This window comes from Hirundo rustica, chromosome 4 (genome assembly GCF_015227805.2).
Source record: "Hirundo rustica isolate bHirRus1 chromosome 4, bHirRus1.pri.v3, whole genome shotgun sequence".
NCBI lineage: Eukaryota > Metazoa > Chordata > Aves > Passeriformes > Hirundinidae > Hirundo > Hirundo rustica.
Window position 1 is genome coordinate 34249777 of NC_053453.1, and position 26550 is coordinate 34276326.

Below are 26550 nucleotides of genomic sequence, written 5' to 3' on the forward strand. Positions count from 1 at the left end.
TGTGGGATCATAAAAAAGACTAAATGCTTTCTGTTAAGTTCCCTAGAGTTTGTACTGTTTTTTCACTCTTTTAAAATCTTTGTGCTGGTGGAGTTTTGTACTCTCCCTCATCTGATCAGGAGACAGATGCTGCTCGCCCCTGCCCCACCTGGGTGGAAGCTCCGCAGTGATTTTGCACTGAGGAGCACTGGGATGATGAGACATTTCTCATGCTCCCAGACTGTGCACAAAGACCGTCCCTTAATGTGTTCCCTGATGGATATTTTAAGGTTGTTTTCATTCCCTTCCTGCTCCAATAAAGGATCCACCACAAACCATTTCCACCCTTCTTGCAGGAATATTTTAATTCTGGGAGTTCATAAATTTCCTGTGTTCCATTCCTGAGCCTTCTACAGCTCAGGCTTACTGTATTTTCTGCTTAGTAGGGTATGGAAAAGATGAATTTTCAGCAGGGTGTTTCTGGGTTTTAAAGTTTCTCATGAAATGTTACTTTTTTTAGTTATTGGAGTGTCTAACAGGAGGACTAAGAAGTCCTTTAAGGACTGCCTTCACTTTTTTCCCTTCAATTAAAAGCAACTCATGGCTTTGCCTTTTCTTTGAGGAGTATGTGACGAAGGTTTCAGAGAAGAATATGATGTAATGGAGAGATGACAGCAAACAGAAAGGAAGGATATTTTCTCTATTGCTAAGCTGAGGGAGTACATGCAAGAAAATGTGCACTAATCGAATGTGAGCCCATAAGTCAGCAAGAGCATGTTGGGAAACAATGGAGGAGATGATCACTGAGGGAATGTATGAACTTGGAATTTGATGGAACCTTAAATGGGTCTAGAGTGTCGGCTTGGAGTCAGGCACTAGAGGCTCAAACATTACCATAACTTATCTGCTACCTTCACCATAGGTTGCTACAACACAGATCATGATCTGGGGGTAAATGAGTAGAACCGAGTTGTGTCCCAGAGAATGCTAAGAAGGGGAATTTGTTCTTAGTTACAAGTTAAATATGTATCTCAGTTTGTGATTCCCTTCAATAGAAGCTGTGTTGGGAGGGGATGCATGGCTAAGGTACAAAGGTGCCCTCTGCTCTATCTGGAGAAGTGGTTCTTGTGGGACAGGAGGTGCTGGCAGCCCAGGTCTGGTACTGGCAGCTTTGTGCACTGTGGGTATCAATACTCTGGCCCAGGTCAGGGAGTCCTGAGGAGGGCAGAGAAGGAAAGGTTTGACTGAATCCTCTTAAAGTCCTTTTACAGGACTTGACCCCATCTTCTTGATCCACAAGGCATGGCTGAATTTTAACAAAACGTAAGGAGTTCCAGAAGGCCCATTAGGGAATGAAGCTGGCAGTTACAAACCTTTTTGACTGTTCCTCTACCTTTAGTCCTGAAGCAGACTGAGAGGACGGGATTACAGTGTTTTCTGTGGTGGTCATAGCAGAGCATGAAGTGGAGCAGAGTGTCCCAGCAGTTCCTGTCTTCACACTGGATATGTCCCTCAGTGCTTGGAGAAGTGGGATGAAAGGCCACAGAGCACGCGGCACTTTTGCAAAAGCGCTCCTTATGCTCCCCAGCTGGAGACAGACCAAGTTTTGCAGGGAGTTAGATCTGAGCTGTTACAGAGAATTGGAGGAGAGGAAAGACCTTCCCCCAGCCCTCTCCTTTCCTCCACCCCCATCCCAAGTACAGATTGAGGCACCTTGAGTCTTGAAATCCAGCGCTCATTTCACAGGCCACACATCACTATTGTGGAGGAAGCAGCCGGAGGATTTAGCAACAGCCTGAATGCCAAAATAAGCTACACACCACTGCTGGAAAATGCTGACTTTTTAATTGTTTCTGCTGCAGGGTTAAACCTTTATTAAAGCTGTGTAAATAAACTTATTTTGATGACTTACTGAAATGCTTTAAACGCAAAAGGTAGCATAAAGCACTCTGACTAAATTCATCTTAATCCCACTGTTAATGAAATGCTTTTCAATATGTTGGGCACCCTTTTATGGATTCTGTCAGAAATCTACTGACCAGATAAACAGTGCTCAGTGTCTCTGTCTTTCTTGTTTTTAATTTAAACAAATGTAGTGACTGTGAGAGGTGCTAGGATAACATCAGCAAAACAAAAGTCTCTTTATCTGTTAGGGAGGAGAGGAAGAGAAATCCATCATTATAAATATTTCCCCCTTGACTGCTCTACCAATAGATCTTGATCTTGTCTTGCCTGATTTGCATCCAAGAGTAAGGCAAATAGGTCAGCTGCCCTGTGCATTCTGTCTTTGGCCATCTCAGCAGAAACGATAACAAATGTGGCAGTTTATAACATAATGAGCTTTTGCTCCACTTAATTGAAGGTTCTTCTATTCACCGACCTCTGCTGAGCCGCCGCATGCTGTTGTTGCAGCAATACTAGTGAAGATGACAGCTCAAAAAGCTCCAGAGGAAGCTGCCTTCATCTCCACCAGCTAGAGCAGGGTGGTGGTGGACTCCTCTCAGTCCTTATAATTTGGAAAGGTTGTGAGACCCAGATTGTGTCTAGTAGTAAGATTTATTTCATTGTTGTCAGATATGGAAGTAAAGTAGACATGCCTGGAGAGGACAAAAGCAACTGATTTTTCTTTCCCCCTTTCCCATTACGCAAAACACTTCAGTCTTTTGTTAAATGTTTTTTACATTCACAGGGAGGAGAGACAGATTTCTTTTCCAGGGAACATCTCTTTGGCTTGCATGGCTGCCTTAGCTGTGTAACTTGCTGCAAGCAGGCTTGCAGACCTGTGGAAACAGCAGATGCTGCCTATATGAGCCTGCTGCGTCCCAGTACCACTTTCTGTGGAGAGAAAACAAGGGCATAGAGATGCATTAGCTGGCAGTTTGGGGTTACTGTTTTGAGAAATTTGCTGTCTTACATGGGACATTTCTGATGGTGATTCGAAATATATGTGTTTGTATTAAACAAGAGCTGTGCTGATGTCCAGGTGGAAAAAAATAAATGTGACAGCTCTTGATTGTATGAGAAATTTGCAAATTTGCAGAGAAAGGACTTACCCTTTCCTTGTGGCCATCTGACCCTCCTGGGTATTAAGTAAATACTTTTTTTTAAAGATGGTTAGTTTTTGGGTGGCGTTCTTTTAAGATAGAACCTGGAATTTGACCCAAAATTCAAACTGCTGCCCTGGTACCTGGCTTTTGGATTTTCAACGCACAATATAGGTGAAATGGTCTTTGCTCTACTATTCCTAATGCTTGCACGAAACTGCAAATGGTATTTCAACAGCAGGTGGGAGTTAGCTACCTACGGCAAGAAAGCCAAGGAACCACAGATCTATTTTTCAATGTGTAAAATATTTACAGGGTTTTTTTTTAATAATGGAGTTTGAATTTTACTTAACCCTGACCTCACAACATTTCAGAGGGAGCTCTGAAACTGAAGTTTTGGTTTCTTTTGCATCATCTATCCCAGTTACCAGCAGGCTAAGGTAATTTGAAATGGCCCATGAGGGAATTATAAAAAGAACTATCATGTCAAATACAGGTTTTAATAAACTTTGTTTTCCAAATAAAAGCCAGTAGAACAGTTTGCAATGTAACCATTCTCAAGAGTTGTTCTTTTTTAAACTAGATAGCAATTTCTGGCTTCTTTACAGTGAGAAAATCCTGCAGCATTCTCCTCCCAATGCTGAAGACTAGAGGATGCAGAGAACAAATTAAAGAGAAATTAAAATATGTGCGAGAGAGTTGTGAGTTTGCCTTTTCTTAATAAGACAATGAGGCAAAACTGGCAACAAGAGGCATAAACTGTGTAAATGAAATCTGAAATAATAAGAAATGGGAGATTCCACTTTTAATAATACTAAGTGTTAGCAATAGCATATGTAAGGATATTTATTAAAAGAAATGTATGCAAATATTTTTTAACTTTGTGGAATTTCTCTTAATGTCAGTTTGAGGTAATTTACCATCAGTCTACCAAGGTCTGACTTATTCATGAAGGGACAGATTTTGGGAAGCAGAGAGATGTATACTTAGAGCCAAATCCTGTAATCTGATGTACATTCACAGACCCTTAAGTAGCTTTGCATATTCTCAATGGTCTGCCTACACAGGTCACATTGCAGGATTGGGGTGGGATATGAAAAATAGAATGTACTGGGAAGCCACTAAAAAACTGCTTGGTTATATTAAAACTAGAGGCCCGATTTATTAAATGGCTGTGCTCTGCTGGAACATTTGATCTTGCTGTATTTTGTTCAGGAAGTCTAAGTGGTATATGCTCAGTGGATGACTGTAATGTCCATTAATGCTAGTGGAATATAAACATAGGTAGAAGAGGGAAAATGTATGTTGTGTCTTCCATGCAGTTGAAATATTGAGTTAATTTTAGTGATACGAAACCACAAAACATAAGAGAAAACTGTTAGAATAGTTCAAAAGACTGTTGGCTATCGGAAAGCTATCAGGCAAAATGCCACCATATTTCAGGGCATGTCAGACACTAATCACCACTCCCTGGTATGTTAGAACAGGTGAGGGGCTGAGTGGTGAGGAGTAATGGTCTGCTAACTTGTGTCTGTCTGTCTGAACATATCTTGTTGCTGGTTTTCTTGTGATTGCTTATAGGGAAGGAGTGTTATGAACCAGAGGTTTGAAAAGGTCAATTGGAACTTATATGTGAGGTGAGATGCTTAATGTCTTCATTGTCAGGTCAACACCCAGAAAATACTTTCTGTGCACTTAATTTGTACAGCTGACTTCAGAGCTGAACTCTGAAATGCCCAGTCTGCAAGTGAATAGTAAATGGAAGCATGCACTGCCTTGCTTTTCAGAAAAGAAACATTCCTAAACACAAGAATACTGTGAAGGCTCCAAGAAGGGTTTCTGTTGATGTTTGTTTCACCATACGTTTTTCTTTCTTAATTTCTTTTTTTTCTTTTTTTTTTCTTTTTTTTTTCTTTTTTTTTTTTTTTAATGCATTAAAATGCATTAAAATGCATGTGTTTTCCTCACAAAGACTACCATCCCGCTCCAAGATTTTAAGTGCCTTTAGCACTGCTGTAGCTGTTGCCAGAGGGTTGAAGGCAAGTGCCTGTTGGTGACAGCTGCCTGTACGCTGCTCTTCGTAGGAGTGCCAGCTCCAAAAAAGGCACCATGGGGTGCTGATTAGAGAGATTTAATCTGGCCTTCGATCCTGCAGTGGAATGTAAAGTGGATTTTGTCTGCCTTTGCAGGCCAGTGTTCACCTCTTAACAGCTGCATCTAACTGGAGTTCAGAATATAGCTGTCTTGGGCTTTTCTAAAAGTCATTGCTGATAACACCACCTCCAAAGAACAAGAGTGCTAATATAGGCTCTCTGATTCTCATAATGCATTGAATTTAGCCTCACACTTAATCAGTAACCACATTGATATAATGCTGTTTGTAGAACTGATGACCTTTTCCCTTGTTTGCCTCAAACTGTATGATTTGCCAGTGAACTGTGAGCCTGCCTTTACGGCTGAGCTGCTGTAGCATTTCGTTGCCTGTACGGACCCTTTCCACAGCCCAAACCTCATCCCATCTATGGAGAACCAAACAGAAGAAGGTGGTCAGCCTGCCCGTTTATTCTCTGGTTTAATAATGAGCTCGATAACAGCTCCATTACTAGTGGCAGTTTTTCTCATATTGGGTGTATCTTTGTGTAGCTTTATGTTGTCCCCTCCCAAGATACACAGTTGGCTTGAATGTAACAGTCATCTTGTGTCATAAAGGAGCAGTTGCAAAACCAGAAGCAGGCATTCTTTCACCGCAAATTTGGCACTTTTGTCCCTCATGAATGTAATTTTTTTCCTAACTGAAGGAATGTATTCCTAGAATCTCATCCAGTAGTTTCTAGGATTCATTGCATTTTTATAGAAGCTTGTAGTCTATCCCTGTTTCAGGTAACATACCCTCATGTACTCTGCGGTCAGGGATGAATCTTGCTTTACCTCCTTGCCTCTATGACAATAGGGAAATAGTGTGATCCTTTTACTGAGCTATCTGTTTTTGGCCAGCAATTAAATAAGTACAATTAATTGAATAGGACCATTCTTGAATGCTGAGGAGTAAGAGATTTCCTTTTTAATTTATAGTGCAACTTTTTGTTACAATGCTCAAATTACAAACTTGTAGAATTCTTTATTGGGGTCAGTTGCAATTTTATCCCAGTGCAGTTTGGCAAAATTGCCCTGCAGACATAAATAATTCTATTGTAAAATATAAGGTTAATTATTAAAACAAGGCATGCAAATGATCTTCTTTTAACATGCTTCCTACTTCTGATCATTGTTGCGGATCATATGGCATCTAGAAATTTTCTTATGCATACAGTGAACCTATAGATTGGAGAGCATTATATTTGTAAAAGAGATGAAAAATTATTTAAGGAAAGTAAAGGGGGGATACTGACCATTTTTTTAAACACTCAGTATTTCTTATTTTTTTCAAAGTGAAGTTATGCTTAGTTTGCCTTTTTTGCAGCAGCAGTTAAGTAGCAAATAAAATTTATTTTTTTAATTATGGGTAGATACTTTAAAAAATGAAGAGATATTGGTTTGTAAGATTCTTCGTTGTTCTCTAGATTACTTTTTAAAACTGAAATTGTAGAGAAAAGACTGTCTCTCAAATAGTTTCTTTCTGAGCTGCATAATGCAAGATAACAATAGCTATTTATATAATGCATATGCTTCCTTTCTCTGTTAGCTATACTTTGAATGACTTATTAGTCCTAGAGTCCTGCACTTTTGGAGAATAAAAACCTCCAAAGTTTGACATCTTTAAATAAGCAACCAAATGTTATAAAGAACAAACCTCACTTACAGTTAGGAAACAATATTTACATTTAAGGTTGAAAAGCCAGGATGTAGGAAAATTTTGCTAATTTGGAAGGTGACCTTTTAGTGCACCAAAACCAAATAATTTGTAAGCTATGGCACAGGGCACATTCCTGCAAAATTTGTGTGAATACTGCTTTAGTGGTTTCTTGAAAGACAAACAAAGAGACCTGGAATGAAATCTTTATCCCTCTCCCAAATAAGATTGAAGCTAACAAAGGCATACAGCAGTGCTCTTTCAAAGCTTGCCATTAAAATGAAGGCTCTGCAGCACAGCTAATGAGATGGGTCAGAGTGGAAAACAATCTGTTTTTAAGAATGTTTAGATGAAAAGTAATTTCTAATCTATGAAATAAAGTCGCTTTTCAATACTTTTCTTTCACTAGTAAAGCTTTTATGTTTGCACTATTTACTTCAATCAGATGTTTTCAATTTTACTTTTTTCTTCCTCAAAATACTTCCTAGGGTTAGTCGGTAGTGACCAACAGCATTATTCTTTTTCTCTCTCCCCTATTCACTCACTCCCACACATTAAAAAATTGAGAAAAGAAGAGGGGGAGGAAGAAAGAAACATCTTTTCTTAAATGATTTGCAAGCATCTGTGCTCTAAGCTACTTTTTATGAACGCTCCTTAGTAATGACTCAAGGTAAAAAAGCAGAAAAGCATCCAATGTTAGGAAATTGCAATCCAATACCATGTAATTTAAACCTGCCATTGCCTCTCCTGTACTAAATGACATACAGATGGGTAGCTCTGTTGCCTCTACTTTGGGAACACAATTGGTCTTTTTATGAGTGTATATACATTACTAGCAAAAAATATTTTTGTCGGGAGTGTTTATTTCTTATTGTACCATATTTTAATTACTGTCAGAATTAGAGTGCTTTTTGCTGTATTTTGTCAGCTAATTTTTGCCAATGATTATCAAAGTTACCTGAATATTTTGCAATTTATGTTACTACTTTGGGAATTTTCATTCCCAAAAGTAACCTTATTGCTGTTTTTTGCTTTCCCATTGTGAATTTTTGCACTATACAAATGTCAATTTTCTACAGTAATTCTTATGTAATCCTTAGATTTTCTGTGTGAACTGAGCCAAGTGTTAAGATTAGATTTTCAGAGGAGGGTAATTTCAACAGCAACTCTCCTTTGCAACAAATTTTACAAGTTTATTGTTGAACCTTGTACAGCTTAGTGCATACAGAAATTACTTACTCCTTAGGACTCCTAGTGTTTCAACAGTGAAAATAGAAAAAGGCTACTGTTAAAAGGATAGGGATGCAACTAGATGTTAAATCAACCTGTAATTCTGAGGGTTAGAATTGTTTTTCAGGTACTTTAAAGGGTACTACTGAAATTCCCAGATACTGTGGCTAAACATCATATGCCCATTACCGTAAGTCTCCAATATAGATGTCTTGTAAAGAATGTTTCAGCTGTAGTTGAGATTTTTGCAGATATTTTTTAATGGTTGAAAAATGGTACTTTCTTGTGAGTGATTGTGTGCGCAACAATTTAGTGTATAACACACCAAAGGGCTTTGGCTACAGCACGTTGTCACTGCTCCAGTGGAATCACCTGGCTCTCTATAAAAATTCTTTTCTATACTTATATTTGAAGAAATAATCAGCTGCATTTCAGCTGAGCCATTATTTGTGCATTGGGGACCAGTCTGGTCATTGACAAGTGAATGCAGAAGCTATACTGTGGCTGTCTGCCAAAGCAATTATTCAGGATTTAAGCTAAAAAGGCTCTTTCTTCCATATCCTCTCCTTTTGCAGGGTCATGTAGGGATAAAAAGGACTGTAAGGTGGTCTTTTCCCAGGAGGAGCTGAGGAAGCGGCTGACACCCCTGCAGTACCATGTCACTCAGGAGAAGGGGACTGAAAGGTAAGGCAGGATGAAGGAAACTCAGATCTAAAAACACAGGCATCTTTCTTTTCCACCCCTCCTCTTACTGCTGTTTCCTCACCTTCCCTACGAAGTTTTGTTGGTTGCTTTTTTTTGAGTTCCAGGATTTCTGTACTTGTTTACTAACCCCTCCAAATTAACACTACTGCAAAGACAAGCATCTGCAACAGGGAGGCCAGGGCCAAGGGTCTTGTGTGACTTTTTCTTTTAATGAACACTGCATGTCTTATAAAGTCACCAGGCTCATATTTAGAGTCTGTTTTTAGTTTACTACAAATGCGTGGAAGTAATAGTGGTTTAGGTACACTTTTTTTGGAAGACAACGCAGTAAGCAGAACCACGAGGGAAATGGCCCTGTGCCAGGAGGCTGGAATTTTGAAGGTGGCCATTGTAAGTATAGACATTTTGGCTGCAGAAAGAAGGTAGCATAATTTAGTTCTTTTCCACCACACTCCAATTTCTTTTTGAAGCACATGTGGAGAAGGTATTTATTGGCTCATTTGTGGTTGGAATGTCAAAAATTTTCAATAACTGCCCTCACATGGCTTTAGTTGCTGGAACCCAGCCTCAGGTCCTGGAGGGAAAAAAAAGGTCTGGCTTCCAAGATTGTTTTTAGTGAATAAAGTCTCTCTCTCAGCTGATTCCAGCCAAAGGTAACTTGCCAAGGCCCAGCCATTTTTTGTTGTCTAATTTATACCACTGAGCTTGGCATAAGGCCGTGGCTTTACCTCTGCTCTAAGCTTACTAATGATGTAACTGCTTGTTTTCATTCATGAGCTGAAAGGGCTCCCTGCTGCACGTGGGGATCCTGGCAAACCTCCTCCTGACAGGGCTGAATTTGGTGGCTGAATGTAACAGGGAGGCTGGTGGGGACAGTCCCCCTCTCCGCCCCAGCCCTCTCCGTCCTGCCACAGCCCTGGTGGGGCACGGGGACGGTGGCCTTTGCTGGGAGGCCTGTCTTGCCTTCCCCCCAGGCCTCCACACTCTTGTGTACGAGACCAACAACGTGATTTAATGCACACAAACAATCGGAGATTAGGTCATTCTTAAAAATCCTGTTTATAAAAAAAATTGGACCTCATAAAAAGGGTGAAAGGATAATAAAAACAAGCTGCTGAGCACATAGGCTTTTTGTTGGGCTAGCGCAGCTGATTCGTATTAGGTGAATGACCTCCTAGCCTTTTAGATTGTTAACTTAGAAAAATATTCCCTTAAAGCTGGAATATTGCTTTTCAGCTGAAAATATAAGGTGCGCACAGCTTGAAATCCTGGACCAATTATTTCATTTTCAGCTACAATGTCTCTGCCGCCAGGGCAGCCGGTGTTGGCCTGATCCAGTGGCACGGTTCTGCAGCGCACGGGCGGCCTCACACCTCGCTCCACTGCAGCCGCCGGGCCCTGCACATGGCCCAGACGTGGACACAGTGAGGTGCAGCAGGTTGAGCTATGTGCCAAACAATCCACGTTTCACTTGCCAGATGGGGATGACTCCTGTTTTACTCCTTTTTGTTTTTGCTGTTGTTCCAGCCTTTGGCCTGTGGGAAAATTTGCTTCCTTTTGCAGTATGCATAACATCCAAGGCACACTAATAAGGACATTCCCCTTTTCCTGCGCCTGCTTTATTTGCTACCTTTAATATAAAAAAACTGCCAATTGAGAGACCTTCTATAACAGTTTTCTAAAGACTCAGCTATTTTAATAATTAAGAAAACCCCAAATTCCTTTATTTAATTTTAAAATGTAGTGTTGTTGTTTTCCCAGTGCCTTTGAGGGGGAGTACACACACCATAAAGCTCAAGGAATATACAAATGTGTTGTTTGTGGAACTCCTTTATTCAAGTGAGTATGCTAAATATTGTTTTGAGATTTCTGTCTCAGGTTTATCTTGTATATATTTCATATATAATTGTATGAAGTAATTTCATAGAATCACAGAATGGTGAAGTCATTCAGCCTTTTAAGGGATACAACAGAAGCAATGTAAATAATGCTGTAGTAAAATTAGTCTTATAGTAAATATTAAAAATTAAGATAAATAAGATAGGAAGATAAAATTCAAGTAAAAAAGGAAATATGATAGGAAAAAAAAATTGTAATTTAATTTTTTTTTCTGTATGCAGCTATGCCAAGGAATTCTAACATTCTTTCACTGTGTCAACAGATACTGAGGTTTGACTGTTAGATTTACTTACAGGCAGCTTTGAGAGATATGATGCTGATTTTTACATAGAGCATTTTAGCTGATGACGGATAGACACTTTTTTAGAATTCAGGCAGTTAGGAAAACAAAACCAAGGTAAATTGCATTACTTACTGAATTTCTATTCATCCCAATTAGCACACATGGAGAGCTGGTTTAAAAATACTCTTTAGAAGTACTGTGGGAATTGTGGCCCTTAATTTGATGCTAGAAGCAGTGCTGATTGAATTCCCTTGATCACTGCATTATTCTGAACAGTTGTTGTTTATGTGCTTTTTCTTATTTCTGGTGGCTTGTGTTCATTCTGATGAAGAATTTAATTTTTTTCTTTTTTTTCTCCCCTCAGTTCCCCCTAACTCAGTCCCTCTCACTTGAAGAGGTACCTTTACAAGAGCATGAGGCAGGATGGTCATGATAGTACTTATAGTATAGAACACTATGCCAGTAATAGGTAAAAGGAAAATACAATTGATGTAGCTCTAGAATCACCAGATGTGGTAGTGGTAGTTGTCCACAAGAGACTGTAAAATGAAAGAAGCACCTCATGTCTGTAATGTTTGATTCCTCTGTTAGAAGGATTACCTGCAGAAACAGGTAATAATGTGAATCATTTGGTTTGAAAATCTGCTGGTGGCAGACATAGTCAAGAGAGTAGTCTCATGTCATGGTCCTTGGCTTAAGGGTGCAAGGTGGGGATTCAGAATCTCCATAACCTGTTTTTCTACTCTGCTACTTAGACATTCCACTACTTACTATAGCTAAATCTTTTTTGGGGGGAGATCCTGGCTCTGTTGAAGCAAATCCATATTTAGCAAATTAATACAATGGAGTCAGGATTTCACCTTCTACCTTCAAGACTGGCATCCTTTCTATCATGTGATGGAGAAAGTGTAGGAGTTTTTTTGCTGTGTCCAAACCACAGCAGTAGTATACATAAATGAATGTGGACTAGTTTCCAGTTGCCTTCAAAATAGTTTTACAATGGGAAAAAATCTGCAGTAAGAGACTTATCTGTGATTATCTCAAGTGCACAATATGCTCTGGCATAGGCTGAGTTAATGAGTTGGATTTCTTTTCGTAAAGTGAAAAGTGAGCTATATGGAAACGTCTCTGTTTTCAGACTCTCTTTGAGACTGCTGTGAATTTTATGGGAGGAGAGAGGGGAAAGAGGGAAGTTATTTTTTAATTTTAATAACTCCCAGGCCAGTGGGCACCTGAAGAAAACACCTGACCTATTGTGTCCCAAGATTAGACAGGCCTTAATCTCCCCAAAGTATTTGTGTCACCTTGTGAGCTCTTGCTACCTCTGGCCTACATCTTATTCAGCCAGTTGTTCTGAAGTAACTGGCAACAGTTACTTCAGAACAACTGAAGTAAATGCAGAAAAATGCAGAAAAAATGCAGAAGCCAGTAGGAGTCCATCTTCTTTTGTTTATTGACCTCAAAGTATCAGTATATGATGTCTTCCTCAACCAAGGAAGATAGATTTCTGAATCTTGGTTGCTGATTTAACCCAGATAGCTAAAAAAAGTGAGAAGAAAACATAGATAAGAGAATGCAAAATGTATGCTTTTTGCTACATTTTCCCCATAGAATGTAAATCACTGAAGAATTTCCTTAGGAGTAAGATGGGAGTACAATATAAAGAAAGTCTATTGCCCCATTTAAAATGTAAGTAATTTTTTGTGGTGGCATGGGATTTTTTTGGTGGGTTTTTTTTTTTCTAATTTCCAAATAGTCATCTGAAACTTGCATTTACATTTGTTTATCATTGATGTCCATTAATTTTTTTTTGTCCTTATGTCATTTTAATCTGTAAATATATATATTTGGACTATGAACCTGTCAGTTTAACTAGGAAAGAGAGTGGAGCTTCAGCAGTAATATTAACAAACTTCAACTTTAACATTTCTGATTTACGTTGTTTCATTACCATGTGACACACGAGGTCAGGGAACACATGAATTTTACACTCCAGATGAAAGACCTGTTTTTTGGTAAGTCTTTAAAATAGAACTTTGACTCTATCACATGGAAGATAAAAAAAACAATTAGGAATGTCACATCTCTTCATCCACCTACTTGTGCTAGTGTTATGAGAAACCTCCCAAGCTTTATGGAAAACATGCTTTAACTTTTTCCACAATCAAAGGTGCCTCACACATAAAATGCATAATCATGCTATTGAATCTTATTATTCCATCTCTGAACTTTTAAGCCAGGCAGTCTCCTACATCCCAGTACAGCTGCCTAAAGAAACTAATAAATGAGAGAGCCAAGAAATCAATCCCAAGAACCTCCTTTTCTGCAATCCAGTCCTTATGCAGTTTTGTGTTACACTAACTCCAATCTAGCTGTAGGCTTATGCTAAAAGAAGGAGCCCTGCTGCCCCCACCTTTCCCTAGGGTGTTTTTTTCACGGCTTTCTCTTCACTGGACCTCACCTGGTGTGGCTGGAGCATGTCTCAATGCAGAACTTGGATCTGATAGAAAACTAATAAACCAAAGAAGAAGTCCTTATCAACCATACCTGCTTGTGTTAATTGTATTTTTAGTCACATTTATCATGGCTGGACGGTCTCCACAGCAAAGTTGTGTTTTGCTATATCAGTTCACAAAGAGCCACCTATGCCACCCAAGTCCTCAGTATTTTCTAAGGGCCAAATGTATTTCCAAGGTTGTACCTGCTCTAATTTTTCAAGGCATTTTCTTATACATTATGCAAAAATACCATTCTGCCCATGGCCGTGGAAACAGGAAGTTAAAATGGACCTGAGTGAAATCCATGACTCGTGCTACTACCATAAGAAAGAATCTATTCTATATTTAAGAAAGCATGGTCATGTCCTTTACCATATACAGGACTGTGAGAAAGATGTGGTATAGATAGGAACTGGGAAGCCTGGGAGAATGATTTCCTTTAAAAAAGAAATATTGTGGTTTTGTCAGTTTCCAATTTTTAGGACCAAAGACTAAATTACCAAGTCTTCGTAAAACACCCACTGCTGTCTTTATTGCTTCCTGGAAGGAATTCTTGGTAATGATGTTGGCCAACACTCTTCATTCTTCTGAACATGCACGAGCAGACATAGCAACAGCCTTATCTATGTTATGTTTTCATTTGATTTTTGTTGAGATGTCAGGTCTTCACAATATCTCTCAGGCATCTTAATCAAGAGAAAATGAAAGAGTAGCTGGATAATGTTATTATACCATTAACATAGTACCACACTTGCCTTCACAAGACAAGGAAGGATTTCAGTCATCAAGCTACAAGGAATTTCCTTGCACCAGTGCTGCATGCTTAATGAATGGTCTTTAAGCTATCTTACTGACGTTTATATTCTTTGAGGAAGGCATATGAAAAATCAGCACTGGTTATCAGTCTAGGAGAGACCATATGACATCAAATGTTGTAATGCATTAATTGGGTTTATATTGTGTTATATTTGATTTGTAATGTTTCCCCTGTTCCCCTTGGAAACTGTACCACCTGGTTTGTCCCTGCTCAGCAGTGCCCATCCCCCACACTGGAATGTAACCCAACTCTGTTCCACTCCCACCTTATCCCTGATTGAGTAGTGGCTTGTCCCTGCCTCTAGGCCCGTCCCCCCGGGGAAAAAGCCCCAGGACGGGCGGGGCTAGGGTGACTCTAGCACCAGCGGGGCCGGGAAAGGAACTAAAACTAGCTCTGGACCAAATAAAGTGATAATTTCCCCCCTGGACCAAGAGCAGGCTCTTTCCTTTTGCCATCGGCAGTCATCTGGGTCTCTCTAAAGAACCACAACAATCAATAATATGATTTCTCTAGTAAGATTCAAGAGAACTACTTGAGCAATTTCATCTGTCTCTTAGCTTCCTTAAAAGACTGTCAAACACAGCAGCTTCTACTTAATAACATTTGTTGTTCTTACCAGTGTAGGAATCAACAAATTGTCTAGGCTGGAAAATACTTTTAAGATCATTGGGTCCAACTGTTCACCCAGCACTGCCAAGCCCACCACTAAACCATGTTTCCAAGTGCCACATCTACACATCTTTTAAATAATTTCTGGCATGGTGACCCAAACACTTCCCTGGGCAGTCTTTTCCAGTGCTTGACAATGCTTTCCATTATGAAATTTTACTAATGCCCAATCTAAACCTTCTCTGGTACAACTTGAAGCCATTTCCTCTCATTCTGTTGCTTGTTACTTGGGAGAAGAGCTCAACACCCACTTGGCTGCACCCTTCTTTCAGGTAGATGTAGAGACTGATAGAGTCTTCCCTGAGCATCATTTCTGTGCTTCAGATCTTTCACCAGCATCCTTATCCTTCTCTGGACACACTACAGCACCTCAATGTCCTTCTTGTGAGGGGCCCAAAACTGAAGAGGAGATGCAGCCTCACCAGTGCTGAATACAGGAGATGATCCTTGGTTAGATTCTGATTCCACCATCCTTGTAAAAATACTGATTCTAGTATGAATTTCATTGCTGTTTTCAGTGTAAAAGTACAATGTACTCTTTGTAAACTTTTAAGTCTGATACATATTTTTTTCCTTGATTGAAATTTACACTGCTTTGTATTGACTGTACATCAGTCTTTCTGCTTGGAAGAAGTAATTTTCAGCTGGTTTTAACCTACTTTATGCTTTACTACGTGTACGTATATACCTCAAGTAAAAGTCAGATAGGATGGATTGTTATGGATTATGACTACAAAAGGTACATATTTCTATATTTATCTGTTTATAGCTCTCATGTTAAAGACATTCTGTCTCTCTGGACAGAACTCACCCAGAGACTACTTTTCACCATTACTGGAGGTATATAAAGACTTGTAGGTGTGGCACTTAGAAACACAGTTTAGTGGTGGACTTGGCAGTGCTTGATTAATGGTTGGACTCAATGATCTTAAAGGTATTGTCCCACTGAAATAAATCTCTGATGTTAAAATGATAATTTTGAATTTGGCTTTTCATCAATATGCAGAACAGAAATAATCACATCATCCTTCAACAGTGATTTTTTTTCTTTAACCAGGCTAATTAAGGAACTAATAATACAGCATAATGCTGACTCCATGTCAATGCTTTTGTAGTAATAAAACTGTATCATTTAATCTATTTGCCATTTTCAGCCAAATTTTTCAGGGAAGTAGTTATTAAACCTCAAAGATATTAAGTCTTTAAAGCAATAAGAAAATCAGGAGAGAGAACATATTCAAGCTCTCTTTGAGGAGACCTGAACAAAAGTTCAACTATATTACTAGATTATAGTGGATAATATTACTGTAAGTAATATATGTGGTTGTATTATAACTGAGAACTCACATGAGAGTTGAAGAGAGACAGGCATTAGGGATGTTCAGTTCTGGGAAGTATCTGTAAGTAGTTTTGCTGCCTGAGACACCACAAGATCTGTGCCCTGGCCACAATGCATCAGCAAGCCCAGCTTTGCTCTTTCTGCTTGATTCTTAAGAACCTGGGGACTTCTCAAATTCCCTGATGGTGTGGGTCTTATAAATTCCTAAGTAGTTACATCAGGTATTAATTTTTATATTGGAATACTGCTGTATTTTTCTTTCTGAAAGCTTGACTTTCAGAAGCTTCCAGAAGCTATTTGGAGCTTTACCTCATGAGTATGATCAGTGACACTTTCCAGGTAATGGTTTGCATTTTCAGAAGGATTATGTCTATACTTCCATATAAAATGGACAGAAGTCCCTTCTCTGGCCTGAAAGGCACATGACAAGACATGGCTTTTGTTTTCAACATCAATTCCTCTGCTCTGAAACAGAGTGGCCTGGTTCATTCTGCTTCTGGGGAATGGTCCCTGGCCTGAGCCTCCCTTGCAGTTTGCCTACGTCCTGTCTAGGCTTCTTATCAGCATGATAAGGACCAACGCAGTGTCCAGCGATGTGTTCACAACTGAACACTACTGTCCTGGCCTTGCTAGCAATGCTGTAGTAGGAACACTGATACTGCAGCTAGGTATTTTCTGGACCACTGGGAGGCAAACAAAAGAGAGAGGATTGATTGTATTCTGCTCAGTCACCTGGACCAGGACATGGGTTGGCTTGGACTGCATCAGGAGCCTGCTAGACCATCATCTCTTCAGCAAACTGCCCTTGCCAATATGGAATAAAAATATTTGAAAATTAAGATATACTGAAGACACTTCATCTTTATGACTGTAACAGATCTTTATCAAAGTCCTTTCCAGAGACAAATAGTATGTTGAATGTCTGCCCCTACCAATGTTCTGTTTAGCACCTTTGAAGCACAGCCTTGCAAAGGAACAGCCTAGTATAAACTGCTAATGCAAAGGCCTAATAAAACAAGAGCAATAAATGACTTCTTCCATGTTAAAATGCAAGAATCAGAACAGCAGAGTACTTTCTGAGAGAGTTGTGGGACTTCCAAAGGCTGTTCACCATGTTCCCCCAACAAAACCTACACAAACCTGTTAAATACTTCATCACGAAAGGTAAAAGGAAAGGCAGTTGTGAGACAACAGCAGAGGTTCTGCAGTAAGTACTCTTTCCACTCTATTTGACAAAAGGCCTGCTTCCTTGGCAAGTAGCAGATCTGTGCTAACTTCAGCTGTAGTGTGTCTGTTGACACTATATGTGGCACAGAACAACTGCAGTTTAGTCATACTTAAGAAGGCAGCCGTTTAAAATTCAGACTATAGGAATACATGATGATTATCATAACTGTGTTTCTCTCTCTTTCTTAGTACTTGGCAGTCTGAAGATCTGATAGATGATGTCTTTTAAAAGAAAGAGGTTGAAACCCTGCACCTCTTTGCAGTACAGATAAAATGACCATGATATATTCTCTTGTTTGTGTTTGACTTAATTAATCCCGGGATCTTTACAAGTATTGCAGCAGCTTGTGCTTAGCTAAATTTTTCCAGTAGCTCACTATTTCCTAGCACATGGTGTGTTGGTAGCTGACCATACTTGACATTTGTATTGCCATGTGTGTTGTGTGTATTTGAGCCATATCGAGTTTGGAAATGAAAATCACTTTATAAAAATCCTCTTGTTCCCTTTATGCATATAGACTCCTTTCCAAAGATATTTATGAATTATTACCTGGCTTTCAGAATACTCCTATGTAGGAGAGAGAAGCAGAGAAAATATGCAGAAAGCTATATCTGTTCATTTGGGGGTGGGAGGGTAGAGCATGGTGTTGGGTTGTTCCCCTCTTGTTGTGGTAAATGATAAAAGACAAGTTGTACAGTCAGGACCTGGCTCTGAAAGGTGCATCTCATCTGGTAGGATGCTTATGTTGCATATCAGAGTATGTACTATGATAACAATCAATGTACTGAAGAGTTTTTTTCCATCTAGTTAATGTAGTTTTAAAAGTATAAAGGAGTCAGAGTGCATATTTTTGTGCATAGCAGAACATCCCTTTGGAATTTACTTTCAGTATTTAATTTTATCCTATTTAATGACCATATTTTAGTTAAGCGTTTTTAACACCTATGTGCAATTAGTTTCTGACACTTTTGTCTAACGTGCTCTTGAGAAGCAGATAAAAATCCCGGAAGAAGGCAAAAATGCTGCTTCCATTAAAATTTGCTGTAAGCTTTGTCATTCCTTCAAGTAGCCAAGGTGACTTTGTGTTCTTACAGAGTGCTTCTCTCACGTCTGCCACTTGTTGCTTATTTACAATGCCAAACAGGCTTCATTATTTTCCTCCAATTTTCTGTGCCTTACTAAGCTTTCTAACAGTTTCTGTAATACTGTATCCTAAATTTTACATCATTTTCCCAAGGGGAAATCATGACCATAACATAGGTGACCCTCTTGCTCTTGATGGCTCCTAGTACTACCTCCCACGTTGTGTTTTCTTTCATAGCTATTCTGCTGTTGCCAGACAAAGTTTGATTCATTTATCACCCTCATATCAGTTTTCTGATGTGTTGTCCAGTAATTTATGATTGTTTGGAGCTTTGGTACTCATCATGGTGCCCAGTGACCCTTGTGATCCTCCTCCCCACACTCGCTCTGCCACCTTGGCCCCTGGGCCAGTTTGTTGAAGCCACAAGTTGCAGTGTATATGTCCATAACAAGCCATTCAGGCTGAGAAGCAGGAGCTCTGTTTGACCAACTAATAGGGAGTATATAGAATTTAGACAACAAGAAGTTGATTGTGCAGATAAATAGATGCTGAGGGTAAGATTCGCACATTGTGACTATGCAGGGAGTGAGGTGTTGCTGATACAGTGATGAGCAAGAGGGAAGAGTGTAGGCAAGTATACAGCAGCTTGAGGAGAATATTGTAAATAAAACACTGACTAAGTGGCTTTAATTGTAACCCAGTGGAATTTCCCCCAGGTTACCACATTTCACAGGGTGGGGACTTCATCCTGCTGGTGTAAATGCCAACTGAATTATACTGCCAAGCTGAGCATGGGCTGGTGCCCTGGGCAGTTACTGGTGCTGATATTTGTGAAGGCATGTCAGCAACATGCTTTCTTTGTTCAGTGCTTTTACTGGTACTTTAAAAATATTAATTATGAAGATATGTCTTTTCCCTTTCACGTTTTCATCTCCTGAGAGTTTTATTTAAGACAAAGTATTGTGAGCACTGGAGGAAGGTGCAGAATGAGCAGGATGGGAGAAGAGAGTTGTTTCTTTTCTGATGACTTTAATAGTGTGAACCTGTTAATTTTTAAAATTATGATTGGCTTTATATTTATTTGCTGTAGCATAGAAATTTGGTATACAATTACAATGCAGGTTATATAAAAATGTAGAGTGCATGTAAAAGACATCTCCATGTAATGGCATGAACAAGCTTGTAAAATAAAAGTTGAAAATAAACCTGCAGTTAGTTTTTCAGCTCCACCCATTTGTTTCTGAAAAAAGAAGGACTGTAACTTCCCAAAATACATCCTTTTCTTGATGCAATGTACAAGGTTCCAACATGGTACTTCCTTCTTAGAATTTCTGGGGAAATGCATTTTCCTGCCAACGTAACATGCTTTAACAGATCTCCTGCTGATCAGACCTTGTGTCCTGCTGTGACAGCCATGACCATGTGTACAACTGATTGTTAGTGGGTGATATAAATCTGATTGGAACATGCCCGTTAATTGGTTTGAGAGCTCAATATAGACAATGCTGTCTTGTAGCAGATTGTGTAGATAGCCCTAGTCATAGGGTTAATTCTGCTTGACAGCATATCAGCAGCATCTTGAGTAATTACCTAACTTAAGTTTTCCCACAGTTGAATTGAGACCTTCAAAGGCTTCTACATTTACAAGTATTATTAACTGATATCTGAAACATGATGTTCCCACAAGGGCTAATTTTTTCTTCCTTTTATTAAATATACAGGTTATAGGGTTCATTTGCTAAGTGTTAAGCCCTTAGAAGAAAACACTACTTGTTAGGGAGGGAAAAATCTGCAGTGCGCGACCAAAGCTAATGGTGCATAATGCACACATCATTGTCTTTTTGCAAAGACTTTAAAACAAGTTAAAATTTCTGTCTGGCTCCCTTCCTCTCTCCCCTTCACCCTCCCGCCCCTCCCCCCCCACTTTCCACATTTAAGAAAATCAAACCACTTACTCCTATGTGCAGAATGAGTAAATTGAAGACACACACTAACAAAAACCTCCTAGGATGTTGCACAATTAAGTACAGATCATTGGATACAATACATATGACATCAATGAAGCGGTATCTGCTTCAAAAATGGATTGGAAACATTCATGAATTAATTAAATCCTCTTAATGACTTTTCAAAAATGAAAATGAATGAAAACTATTTAATTCATACAAACAACTGTATGCTACGATTCACCACAGTATATAATTTAATCCTGGTTTAAATTTATATTTTGTTTTTTTCATTTAGTGATTTGTCTTTTAAAATGTCTTCTTTGTAACTCTACAGCATAGAAAACAGAAAAATATTAATGATAATGGTTATTATTTGGGTTCAAATGCCATTGAATGCATTAAATGTTAATGTACAGAGTTAGTCTGGTTAAAGATGGTATTTGTTGGAGGGATCAGTCTGACAAATGGCTTTTATAGCATAAAGCAGTTCTTGTAACTTACGATCTTTTTATTTTCTTTTTCAGGTCAGAAACAAAGTTTGACTCTAACTCAGGTATGTTTACATTTACAGTGTTTTACTGAATGTACACTATTCAGGTTAATCTCAAAAGAGTAGTTTATCAGTTCAAGTTCAGTTTAGTTTTAAACAAACTGGGGTAGGTCAGCCTTAAAAAGGATCCTCATTTCTCACCCTCTGAAAACAGCATTGTTACTGTGAAATATTTGCTTTCATTCCTTTCATTAGTTCTGGTCTCTTTACATTTTCCCAAAAGATGATTGGGAAGATATATCTTGCAACAGGCTTTAATTGAACCAAAAAAATTATAATACAAATAAATGATAATACAGACTAAAGCAAATGGAGGATTGAAGTTTGAAAATGATCACTCCAATAGAAGAGAGTGTTTTTCTGCCTGGTGGACAAAAACATTTCATGGGAATTGGAGGTCAGTGCAGCCTATCTGTCAGGAAACACATGATTTGTCATCAAATTCTCATGACAGATGCAGGTACACAATGCATGCCAGACCAGTCTGTGGAGCTCAGCTGAGGAGGATTACCAAAAGGCAGTCTCTCCCAAGATGTCTTTTTAAAGAGCTGTAATGTGTTGTAGGCTTTGGGAGGGAAGTGAAGGTCAGTCTAACAGGCTAATGTGTATCTAACAAGACAAAAAACATGGGACAGCAAACAGGGGAGAAGTTGGAGGAAAAAACAGATAACCTAATACCAGACTTACTTATTCAGTTAACTATTCCTAGCTGTTCCTTAAAGTTAAACAATAATAAATTAATGATGGGCTATTGTCCTGAAGCTAGGTGAAATATCAATTTCCTGAAAAGGTAATTCAAAATACATTTTTTGTTAAGATGAAAAAGTCTGTTTCAAACAGGAAACCTGATATTATTATGGCAATTTTAGATTTAAGCCAATGTTATCTTCTATATAGTTTGCTTAATGCAGTGATTATAATTGCTTATAATGTTATGAATTTTAGAATATATATTTGTCAGGTGTTTATGAAATAGCACGTTTCCTTTTATCCAAGTTACAACATGATTTGGGTTTGAAATGTGAGGCATTATGTTGCTTTTTCTTTCCACATTAGATTTTATCTTTGGAACTATATGAGAGTGAAATCTACAGCAGGAAGCATTTAAATAGCCAATGCCTACATCTTGTATACTTGCGTCATCTTGCTCCTATTATGATTTTAGTCTGGGAGTTTGAAGTTACTTGCTTTAAATATTTCTTGAATAAACTCTCTACTAAGATTGTTTATTGGATCTTGACAAAACATGGATTGCATGGGAGATAGCTTCACACATTTTCTGCCATTACCCCCTTTATTTTAGTGCAGTGAGCAAAACTAGAGTGTGGAGCAGAATGTCACATCTGCTCTTCTGTTGAAGGGAAAATGCTCTCTGCAGGGCTTCAATTTGCCTCGTGACTTAAGCTACAAGTAGTTTTCTGACTCTCTTTTGAAGCAGTTCTCCTGTTAGGTGCACTATTCTGCCTGCTGCTCCCCTGGCAGCAAAGGCAGGAGCATGGCTTTTCCTAGGGTGGCAGTAAAAGTTTGGCACTATTGCAGCTGTGGTGTGGGCCTGCTCAGTACATGTCACCAGGCCTTTCTGCCCTGGGCTCCTGGTCTCATTTTAATCTTTGCCCCAAACACTGTACTTGGAACTGAGAATTACTAAGGTTTAATGCCTAGGTCTCATCAGTGCTGTCTTTTGGAACAGGTTTTGGCTAACAACCAAAGGTAGGTGTTAAAACCAAGCAACACCAAGGCTGAAAACCGCCTTATCATTGTGAGAGGTACAGCTGCCTTTTCTTTATAGGGAGAGCACTCATTTCTTCCACCAAGAAGCTGTTCATGACAGTCAGATGGCACAAGGACTAAGTTTCTCTTTCATAAGAGCAGAGGAGAAGTAAAGATAGAGGCAATATCAACTCAACATCTTCCACCCAAATAAAATATCACTGGTTTTTGTCTACCTACCAAAGCATTTGCTATAACTTGGCCAAACCAGACAATAATCCCAGATCTCCCACTGAGTGAATGCATCCTGTTCACTCAAGGTGCATTGGCAATGGCATCCTTGTAAAAAACCCCTTCTTTTGTGTGGGGGTGCAGTGCCCTATGTAGCACCTTGTTCTGCATTACACAGACCTTTGAAAAGTGTCAATATAGTGTTGGTTTAAAAAGGGCTGCTGGCATCTGAGTCTGTATTTATGCAACCTCAAGTTTCTTGGAGACACTTTAAAGTATTTTCATATCCCTCATTTTCATTTGAATTCCCTAGACTGTCATTCTTAAGTAAAGTAATGATCCCACAAACTGGAACAAACATGCTTTGTTCTCATTTACCTTACGTTACTCAAAACAATTCAAGTGTTGAATGTGAGAATGAGGTAATTTTATTATAGAATACATATTTTTTTCCCCAGGGAGTTGTTCCACAACTATTGCTTGCTCTAGATTAACCCCAGTGTTAATTCCAATTAACTTGCAAGTCTAGATGTGCCCTTAATAAACATTTATCAATGCTTATTATACTTGTCTTTCTGAGAAATATTTGTGAAGCATTGGAGAATTAAAAGAATTCTTTCTGAAGCAAGTACAAAGTCAGAAACACATCTTTTAAAGTACCCAGTAGGCTCACTGCAGATGTAACCCTGGAAATGTTGTTCAACACTGAAATATTAGACAAACATTGTCAAAATAAGATTAATTGGAACTTGAGCATTAACTTAAAAGGAGGCTGCAAATTTCCTACAGTGATGACTGGGATTTTTCATATAAATAACTATAACATCTGTAGGGGACAACATTTTTCATATCATGACTAACAGTTCCACCTGAGAAACTTCTTTTTCTCTGCTGATTCTTCATAAGTCTATAGCTGGCAGAATTTCTGTCTCAGAGACCATGGGGTTAGCTTCACGCTGTTAGAAGCTCTTATAAATGAACCAATTTTGCTTTCCTGTCATGATGAATTCTGCTGGTACTTAAAATAGATTTTTTCCTAACAAAGTACTTGAAAGCAAAACAGGTTGTAGGAAAAAATGTTTTGTTTTTTTTTTCTCACAATTCATTAAAGAACAAAGTAAACCACAAAAAACCACAGATGAAACAATTTTGTTGTTATTATCACTTTTTGTAAGTGTCTAAAATGCTTGTTGTGCTATGTGCTTGTTTAGAAATTTTCAGAATTTAAGAATATAAGAATTATATTGGAATAATTAATAGAATTCATTTGATGAGTGATAAATAGATTTTTTGCTTTTTATAATTTAGAGTAAAATAGGTCTTCAGGGTGCTGTTTCATAACAGGAAGAAACTGTAGGTCTCAAAAGCTGTTGCAGAACACTTTAAATCCCAGCTTACTAATAGTAAAAATAAGCCAAGAAAATGCAAACAACCGTCTAAGCATGCCCGCTATTCACCAGGGAATGGTAATGGTGAATTTCCTGCTGCCTACTGGGGAGGCTGGAGTTTTCCTGGGGCATCTCATGTAATATTTGTGGCATCCTGCACGTCACTGTGGAGGTGAGGCGTGATATTCAAGTTAGAGAGTTCATAGTGAAATCACGGGCAAAAAAAAAATCAGTTTTTTCTGTGTTAAAAAGAAAGGACAAATTCATTGATGATATGCAAGGACTCCAGTGGAGTCTTTTCTATATACCTGTCACTCAGACCATGGAACGTAGAAAGTCAGAGAGCGCAGGGTGCAAAAGGGACAGTCAGGGAAGCACCATGCTGTAGAAACATTTGTGCACTGAAGAAAAAGAGTGCCCAAAGACACACAGTGCCTTCAGCTGTGTCCATCGTCTGCTGTGCCAGCTTCACACTTCTCTCAAAAAAAGAGATGTACCTCCAAAACCTGTTCTTCTGTCTCCCTGCTTCTACATATCAAATGAAATGGAAAGATAAAGTATGTGATTTTATGTCACTGTTGGCATCAATACTTTGGAAACATTCCAATTAGTATTAGGAATTAAGCTATAATAGCTGCCATGCACCTAGAGGCTGTCCTGAGGGAAAGCTAAACATGAGCTTTTGTTGGATTCCTGCTGCATCAGCAATCAAATACAAAGCAAGTCAAGGAGACCCCAACAGTTCTTGGAATTTCTTTTGCCTGCCTTGTCTGGATTCACAGTGTCAGCCAGTGATTCTGAAGGTCATTTCTTCTCTCTGCACATTGCATTTTCCACCAGAGTGAGTGTATCCCCATGTCTTCAGCACTGCACGATACTGCCACCCCATCAGGGTTCCCGTCCTTTCCTTTCTCACCTCTTGTGTTTACTGGTTTCTTTCCTTTAATGTGGTCACTACAATGTACCAACTTGCAAGGCTACATGATTCAGCACAGGTGCTAGAGAAGAGATGAACAAAATTATAAGGTTGGAGGTGATCAGATGTTTCCCTCTCACAAATTCCTCTTGGCTACATTTCCAGATGTTCTACAACGGGCTTTCCAAACCCTCTGTATTGATGCCTTGAGAGGCTACCTAGAATAGAGGCTTAGACAGTGTTAAAGAAATAAAGTAGATATTTATTCAAAAAGGCCTTCAAAGGATACACCTTGGGCAGGACAAGAGTTCGGCTGAGGCTACACCCAAGATGTATGATGGATCACACGTTTTCACACTTTTATAAGTTTTGGTCCATTTACATATTGGGGTTAATTGTCTAATTACAGGTTCAGGTTGTGAAGTCCCATCCTCCCAGATTGCTCTCCTCAATTTGCTGTTATTTATACTTTTTGGGCCTGAAGCTGCAATGCAGTCCTTGGTTCTCAGGCTGGAAAAGGATTGTTTTGTCTAACTACACTGTGAAGAGAACTGGCTAACACTTTATATGAAGTTCAGAGTTATATACTAATGCAGTACAGAATCTGGAAAATATGAAATCAATATCACCCGTGATTTCCCCTAGCTTGTCATCAGTTCCATTGTATGAAAGTCATCAGTACAACTGTTAAGAGTGTAAGGAACCCTCTGCCCAAGTTAGAGAGAAATGAATACCAAAAGGCATTTTGAAAGTAACATTATTGACCTTTGCTACCAGAGAAGCACAAAAGAAATGCAACTTCCCTGAAACCTTAGGTTGACAGCAAAGTACTTAGTAAAAACATCCATTGATCTAACTCATCAAAGATTTAAATACAGATTAAGAAATAAGTTCCTAAATTTTATTGATGTCAGTTTCTCCACTCAGGTTGTGTGAGAGCAGTTCTTAATTTTTTCTTAGGAAGGCCAAGTAGTTTCAGACACAGGGACGAAAAGTGATATTTGGCATTCTTAACAAAATTATGTTGGCAAGTTCAACAGTCACCCTACAATCAGAGTATTTGATTCAAAAGTATTAAAAGATCTCTTGCAGCATCTGTAACAGGGAAAAGTGGCAAAATAAACTGAGACACTGAAGAAAAGAGATGCTCCAGAGCTTTTTGGTTGAGGCAAATGACCTCTTCAGGTTCTCTTTCAACTTAAAGCAATTATTTCCTTCTTTCTGGCCATTACCAGCTTGGA

General features: G+C 38.9%; 1 protein-coding gene across 4 annotated transcripts in view; it reads left to right on the forward strand.

Annotated features, from left to right (window-relative positions):
• MSRB3 (methionine sulfoxide reductase B3) overlaps positions 1 to 26550 on the forward strand; it is an 82757-nt gene that overhangs the window by 26094 nt on the left and 30113 nt on the right. For all 4 annotated transcript variants that reach the window (XM_040062187.2, XM_058420321.1, XM_040062186.2 and 1 more), the window contains 3 exons: positions 8619 to 8727; positions 10510 to 10587; positions 21039 to 21067. In XM_040062187.2, coding sequence (XP_039918121.1) covers positions 8619 to 8727; positions 10510 to 10587; positions 21039 to 21067 — 216 coding nt within the window. The remainder of the gene's footprint in view (positions 1 to 8618; positions 8728 to 10509; positions 10588 to 21038; positions 21068 to 26550) is intronic.